At 45.6% G+C, this 7,764-nt stretch overlaps 1 protein-coding gene across 3 annotated transcripts in view; it reads right to left on the minus strand.

Moving 5' to 3' along the window:
- tafa3b (TAFA chemokine like family member 3b) overlaps positions 1-7,246 on the minus strand; it is a 72,993-nt gene extending 65,747 nt beyond the window's left edge. Inside the window, exons 1-2 of one of the 3 annotated variants that reach the window (XM_087973434.1) lie at positions 6,563-7,246; positions 624-717 (exon numbers count right to left, since the gene is read on the minus strand). Coding sequence is in view for 2 of the 3 variants with exons in the window: in XM_043716353.2 (XP_043572288.1) it covers positions 6,563-6,591 (29 nt within the window). In the remaining variant the exon portion in view is untranslated. The remainder of the gene's footprint in view (positions 1-623; positions 718-6,562) is intronic. The other 2 variants (XM_043716353.2, XM_043716358.2) reach the window with 2 other exon arrangements.
- Positions 7,247-7,764: the final 518 nt, after the last annotated feature.

The following is a 7,764-nucleotide window of genomic DNA, read 5'->3' on the forward strand; positions in this document are numbered from 1 at the left end:
TCCAACAACTGATGTTGGGAGCGTTGGAACAGGAGGAATCCATTCAGACTTCTGAGCCTGTTCCTGCGATCTGTGACCTAACGCCATATTCCTGCCTGTGCCTAATGCCCCTCAATGCATTTTTGTACGGAAGAAAATCACAGAATTAATTTATTGACAAAATCAGAAGTCACGCGATCCTGGGTTATTGTCCAATAGGTTTGTTTTAAAAAAGCTTGTGATTTTAAATCAACCTGTTGGGCTAGAACCTGGTGTCATGTGACTTCTGACTTTGTCCACCCCAGTCCAACACCAGCACCTCCACATTTTAATTAATTGAGCATCAATTCCATCTTGCTGTAATGTTTTGACTCCTTACAAGGGAAAATCATTCCTATCTATCTTAGCTGTTCACTGTATTCTTTTGAAATTGTCAATAAAGTCACCCCTTCACCTTCTCAATTTCCAATAAAACCATAAAATATAACAGCTGAACAGGCCATTTGGCACATTGAGTTCCCTCACTATTCAATGAGATCCAATGACCACCTTACCTGTAATTCCCTTCTTGATTAAACTCTTTTTATTTAGCCTTGAACAATAAAACAATCTTAGTTTGTGCATTTTTTTTTCACATACTTTACCTTTGGAGTCCAGTTCCACCAAACCTACTACCTCCAAGGCTCTCTGAAGGCAAAGACAGAAATTGCTGGAGAAACTCAGCAGGCTTTGCAGCATCTGTGAAGAGAAAGCAGAGTTAATGTTTTGAGTCTATTGCCCCTTCTTCAGAACGCCGATTTCAAAATATTAACTCTGTTTGTCTCTCTCTCTCCACAGATCGGCCAGACCTGCTGAGTTTCTTCAGCAATGTCTGTTTTTATTTCAGATTTCCAGAATCTCTGGGTCTTTGCTGTATCTCCTTTCTGGTGTCCAAAACCACTCCCGGTGTGATCTACCCTGGGCGCCATGTACAAAGATCCACGACTTCTGTCCCCTTGAATCCTAGTGCTCTGGACATAAAGGCAGCATTCTATTGGCCTTTCAGATTATTTTCATAAGATATAGGGGAAGAATTAGGCCATTTGGCCCATCGAATCTGCTCTGCTATTCAATCATGGCTGATATGGTCCTCACCCCCATTTTCCTGCCTTCTCCCCGTAACCCACCAACCCATTACCAATTAAAAATCCATCTAACTCCTCCTTGAATTTACTCACTGTTCCAGCATCTTTGGGATAGTGAATTCCACAGATTCATAACCCTGTGGGAGAAGTAGTGTCTCCTCAACTCTGTTTTAAATTTGCTACCCCCTTATCCTAAGACAATGAGCTCTCGTCCCAGAATGCCCCACAACAGGAAGCATCCGCTCCACGTCTATTTTGTCCACACCTTTCATCATCTTGAATACCTCAATTCGATCTCCCCTCATTCTTCCAAATTTCAGACAGTGTAGGCCTAAACTGTTCAATCTCACTTCATACAAACCGCTCAACTCTGGGGTCAATCTAATGAACCTCCTCTGAACTGTCTCCAATGCCACTACAACTTTCCTTAAATTTTCTGTAACAATTCATGATATTTTAATGATTTTAAGGGTAAGTGAGCGAGGTTTTAGCTTTGGATAAAAAACAACAACTGAAGTACGATATGACTGAAATTTGGGAAGAGAAGATTCAGGGGCTACACAAATTAAGAAGACACGCAATCAAGAACAGGGGTCTGCCCCGTGCATTAATCCAGCATTTTTTAAATTAAATTAGATTCCCTTCAGTGTGAAAACAGCCCCTTTGGCCCAACAAGTCCACACCGATCCTCTGAAGAGTAACCCACCCAGATCCATTCCCCTACATTCACCCTTGACTAATGCACCTAACACTACGGGCAATTTAGCATGGACAAATCATCTGACCTGCACATCTTTGGATTGTGGGAGGAAACCGGAGCACCCGGAGGAAACCCACACAGACACGGGGAGAATGTGCAAACTCCACACAGTCAGTCGCCTGAGGTGGAAATTGAAGCCGGTCCCTGGCGCTGTGAGGCAGCAGTGCTAACCACTGTGCCACCGTGCCGCCTTAATTAGGATTATATAGAACGTTTCTCTGCCTAGTTGCTGATCTGCAACTATAAAATTGAAAACAAAATTGTTACAGACTGCCATCTCACTGAGGTAGCTCCAGGCTAATCTATGTCCAACAACCTGCCCTGAAAAATCTGCCTACATTTTGACAGTTCTGACCGTCCATGACAATCTAAAATCAACAACGGTTTTCTGACAATTTTCCCTGTCTCCCGAAGTTATCAGAGCCTTGAAAACAGTCCAGGATCCAGAACTGCATCTTTGCCAAAAGTTAATCAGCTCTCTCAAGGGCTGCACCCTGCACGTTTGCCAAGTCTTTGCTGAAATCCACCCCGTTAGTCTTTGAAATATTGTTTCCAGATGAATAGATGTGAAAATATTACTTTAATAGGATTAAAATGCAATGACTGGAGGCCAAGATGGAATTAAAACAAAAAGATTGGTTTAACTCACTATCAATCGCCTTCAGATTGTTGAGAGATGGTGCCAGCTCCTACCATCAGGGGAGTGTAGCAGTTGTTTCAGTATTGTTATGGATTATCTTCACTGTGATGGAGTATTCGAAACATCACTGACAAGACACGTTCATCAATACTGATGCAGGAGGACAAACTGACCCCCAGTCTCTTTCCCACACACTGCCCCTTCACCAGAGTCAGTGTCTGTGAGACAGAGAGTAGAAGCAACTTTCTTTAAGAGTATGATCTATTTGCAGCTAAATATGCAGAGTTGTAGAGCACACTGTTTGGCTTCATATGCAGATTTGAAAATGTGTTGCTGGAAAAGCGCAGCAGGTCAGGCAGCATCCAAGGAGCAGGAGAATCGACGTTTCGGGCATAAGCCCTTCTTCAGGATTATGCCCGAAACGTTGATTCTCCTGCTCCTTGGATGCTGCCTGACCTGCTGCGCTTTCCCAGCAACACATTTTCAGCTCTGATCTCCAGCATCTGCAGACCTCACTTTCTCCTCCTCATATGCAGATTGTATTGCTTTTTTACATAAATCATTGACAAGTCTATTTTAATGGTATTTTCCCAGGTTGATGATCTGAGCATCAATTCCCCTAGAGAGGAACTGGGCAGGTATTGTTGGAATAGTTACACATTCAAGGTACCTGATACAAACTCTGGGAGTCTCTCTACACTATTCTTTCATCACCTCACAGACATAGCGTGGGTTCTGACCTTTCATTTCAAACTTGTAAAATATCTGACCTCCTGCACCCAACTATCACTGGCAGCATTTGTTTCTGCAATTAACTATGTCAGTGACCAGAGTCTGCAGCATCTCACCCTGAGGCACCAACACAATTACTGAGGTTCAACATCCAGGACATGGACAGCATGGGGTTAGATACAGAGTAAAGCTTCCTCTACACTGTCCCCCCATCAAACACTCCCAGGACATGGACAGCATGGGGTTAGATACAGAGTAAAGCTCTCTCTACACTGTCTCCCCATCAAACACTCCTAGGACAGGGACAGCATTGGGTTAGATACAGAGTAAAGCTCCCTCTACACTGCCTCCCCGCATCAAACACTCCCAAGACAGGGATAACCCTGGGTTAGATACAGAGTAAATCTCCCTCTATACCGTCCCCATTAAACACTCCCAGGACAGGGACAGCACGGGGTTAGGTACAGAGTAATTGCTCTACATCTGAGTGACTTGTTTTAGCCATTGTGAGTCAATGCCATTGGTGTGGGTGTGGACTCATGTGTAGGCCGCTCCAGGTAAGGATGGCAGATTTCCTTCCCTAAAGTGTCTTATGAACTGGCTGGGTATTTATAATAACAATTTACAGGGTTGTTGTTGGACTGCTTTTGATTCTAGATCTTATTGAGTGTAAAGTTTACCATCTACTACGATGAGATTTGAACAAGGCGGTTCTGAACTTGGGGCCACAGTTCTGTCCCTCTCCCATCATTGAGATTGGCTGAACATCCAAATCCCAGAAAAGCCAACCCTCTCATTACAGTGACATCCCTACTCACTCTCTCACATCCTACTTCCACTCTCTGGCTCATGCTCGATGTTCTCCAGTCTGGGCTGGCCACCTGCAACGTGCCTTCCACCTTCTTACTAACATCCCTCCCCCATGTGAATGAGGAGAATCACAGCCCAGATCACTGAGCGTGCCGGGGGGGGGGGGGGGGGGGGGGGCGGGTATGACAGAGGGATGGGAGTGGGATCCTCTGCTGGCACTGGGGGCCAAGAGGAGCAGAAAGCCTGCGATAGAGGGCTGCAGTAAAGAGGATGTGGAGGTGCCAGTGTTGGACTGAGATGGACAACGGCGGAAACAGTGCCCTGAAAGCTCGTGGTTTCAAATGAACTTGTTGGACTATAACCTGGTGTCGTGTGGCTTCCAGCATTAAACAGGTACAGTCTCAACAGGAATTAGAGCATTCTTCAACTCCTGACCCCGAACCACAACAGGGAAAGGCCATCGCCTACCTCCGGTACCTGAGCTCGAGATCCATATGAAAGTCATCTCACACTGAAAGGACCGTGTACAACTCTGTCTGTTTCAAAAGTCCATGTTCTGCCTTGTCAGGGCTAGAACTGTGACAGAAAGGACAATAATCAAACTGGTTCATTTCAGAATTCTTTATGCCTTAAAGCTCCCTGACGAAGGAGCGTCGCTCCAAAAGCTAGTGTGCTTCCAAATAAACCTGTTGGACTATAACCTGGTGTTGTGGGATTTTTAACTGTCTCTCAAAGGGTCATGAATCTGTGGAACTGAATCCCCCAGAGTGTGGTGGATGCTGGGACATTGAGTAAATTTAAGGAGGGGATTGAGAGATTTTTAATTAGTAACAGGTTGAAGGATTATGGGGAGTGTGCAGGAAAGTGGTGTTGAGGCTGAGGTGAGATCAGCCATGATGGTATTAAATGGAGGAGCCGGCTAGAGGGGCTGAATGGCCTATACCCCACCCTAGTTCTTATATCCTTATTTACATGTATACACACACACCTACACACATGCTCACGCTTACACTTACGCTCAAGTATATGGGGAATACACACTTTGTCTCTCTCCTCAAACATCAAATGACAGACTGGATAAAAATTCTCAGACACCGTCCTATCCCCAGCCAGCCCCGAACCATGAGGTTGTTTGGGATGGGCAGAGCAGATAGAAACCCAGGGTAATGAGGGTGAGGGGTTTTTGAATTTTAATCTCTGAGCCCCTCCTCTGGTGCAGAACCAGGAACTCAATTTGACACTGAGTCAATTCACCAGATATTCATCTGCTGTTCCACTCATCCCTGACAGTAAATCTCAGCTGACCACCTTACAAATTGCAAGCCTAAAAGTCAAGTGTAAAATGGATTTGAACCTTGTTAGGTTTCATTCTAACATGATCACATCCTGTAAGGCACTCATACACATAGAGTATCCTTTTAAAGAACCCCATCAATATCATTATAGTCTTTCTCTGAGTGAGTGAGTGAGTCAGTGAGTGAGTCAGTGAGTGTGTCAGTGAGTGAGTGAGTGAGTGAGTGAGTCAGTGAGTGAGTCAGTGAGTGTGTCAGTGAGTGAGTGAGTGAGTGAGTCGGTGAGTGTGTCAGTGAGTGAGTGAGTGAGTCAGTGAGTGAGTCGGTGAGTGTGTCAGTGAGTGAGTGAGTGAGTGAGTCGGTGAGTGTGTCAGTGAGTAAGTGAATGTGAGTGAGTCAGTGAGTCAGTGAGTGAGTGAGTGAGTCGGTGAGTGAGTGGGTGAGTGAGTGAATGTGTCAGTGAGTGAGTGAGTGTGAGTGTGAGTGAGTCGGTGAGTGAGTGAGTGAGTGATTGAGTCGGTGAGTGAGTGGGTGAGTGTGTCAGTGAGTGAGTGTGAGTGTGAGTGAGTTGGTGAGTGAGTGAGTGAGTCGGTGAGTGAGTGAGTGAGTGAATGTGAGTGAGAGTGAGTGTGAGTGAGTGTGTCAATGAATGAGTGGGTGAATGTGTCAGTGAGTGAGTGAGTCGATGAGTGAGTGAGTGAGTGAGTGAGTGTGAGTGAGTGAGTGAATGTGAGTGAGTGAGTGAGTGTGTGAATGTGAGTGAGTGAGTGAGTGAGTGAGTGAGTGAGTGAGTGAGTGAGTGAGTGAGTGAGTGAGTGAAGAGGGTTGATGAGAGAGGAACATGCTCAGGATTACAAGTTTCCAGAAGTCTTGAACTTTATCCTTATTGAAAAATCCCAGAAACATTGTACCAGAAAGAGGGGGGGGAGGAGAATGGGAGAGGCAGGATAGGGAGAAGGACTGAGTGGGAAAGAGGAAATAAGAGCGGGGGGGGGGAGAGAGATGGGGATGGAAAGAGAGAGGAGCCAGAGAAGGAAAGAGAGATGGAGAAAAAGAGAGAGGAGAGAAATGGGATAAATGAAAAGCAGGTTGAAGGGAAGAAGAGAAGAGAAAGGGAGGGGAAGAGAGGAGAGGGAGAAAAAGTAGAATGAAGACATAGAGGAGAGCGGGAAAGAAAGAGTATAAATAGAGCACTCGTTCATCATTCTGCCTCTCTCCTCCTTACCTTGTTTCTTGCTCTAAACACAAAGGCATCAGTGACCCTCCTTGATTTTAAATCCTCCCAGCAGCAGCAGCAGCAGCAGCAGCATCCTGTGGTGGTCTTCAAAGCTAAAGATTATCAGCAACGTTGGTCTCTCTCTTCACTTCCTCAGTGTCCTTGTGTCTCATTAACCTGAGGACAGCTTTCCCCCTCCTCAGTCCCTGGGAGGAGGGGATAGTGACTTTGCAAAACAAACACTCTTCAAACTTTTCCCAATCTGTCACCATCCGCAAACTCTTCACTTCATCTCCAAGGAGAAGGTAACAATTATTGTCAGGGAAGGAATAGGACGAGGGGCTCCAACAGCAACTTGGTTCGTTTGTAGACGTATCTCTTGGTGTTACGTAGAGGCTGTGTGTGTCTGTCTGTGCTGTTTACTGGCAGCAGGATAAGCTGGTGAGAGTCGGAGAGAGATACTGAGTGATGTGTGTGATCTGTGGTTAAAGGGAGATGGAGAGTGAGCTGGGCTGGGCTGAGCGACTCTCTGCTGCTGCTGTTAATGCTGCTCCAGAGGGACCCCCTGGATTCAGTGCGTTGGTGAACAGTGCCACTCTCAGTCTAACTTGGCAAAGCACAGACTGCAAAAGGAATCCTACAGAACAACAGGAACCAGGGTTTGACTGAGACAAACCCTCGGGAGCCTGAGTATGGGACAGACCACAAACAGCACCCCTCTGTATCTCTGTAACCTCCTCCAGTCCCTACATCCCTCTGGATGTATGTGTGAGAGAGAAGCAGGCAGATGCACAGACTTATCTGCATATGGAACTGAAAGTAGGAATTGAGATGTAAAACAGGCTGCTGTTTCAGTATTGATTGTTTAATCCTATTGTGCAAAGGCTGTTCAACCAATAGGGAAAAGAAAAAAAGAAACTAATGCTGGCTAGACATCTTTGTTTAAAAATTAACTAGTTAAAGTGGCTCTGGTTCCTGATACTCTGCTGCCATGCTGTGGTAGCCCTGTGAACTGCACCATTTAAATCCTCACTGTCACCCTGCATGTTTTTGCCTGTTTGCCTGTCTGTAAACCCCAGGGGAAAGATTTTCCCAGCCTGAAATGACATGGGCAATACTGAAATAATGTGAGATTTCCAGCAAGGACCCCCTTTACATTGAGAGCAAAGTTTAATTTGGATAAATGCGAGGTACTGCTTTTTGGGAAAACA

The sequence above is a fragment of the Chiloscyllium plagiosum genome, unplaced genomic scaffold (genome assembly GCF_037043375.1).
Source record: "Chiloscyllium plagiosum isolate Xiang-an unplaced genomic scaffold, Cpla_swu_hap1 HiC_scaffold_26, whole genome shotgun sequence".
Lineage (NCBI taxonomy): Eukaryota > Metazoa > Chordata > Chondrichthyes > Orectolobiformes > Hemiscylliidae > Chiloscyllium > Chiloscyllium plagiosum.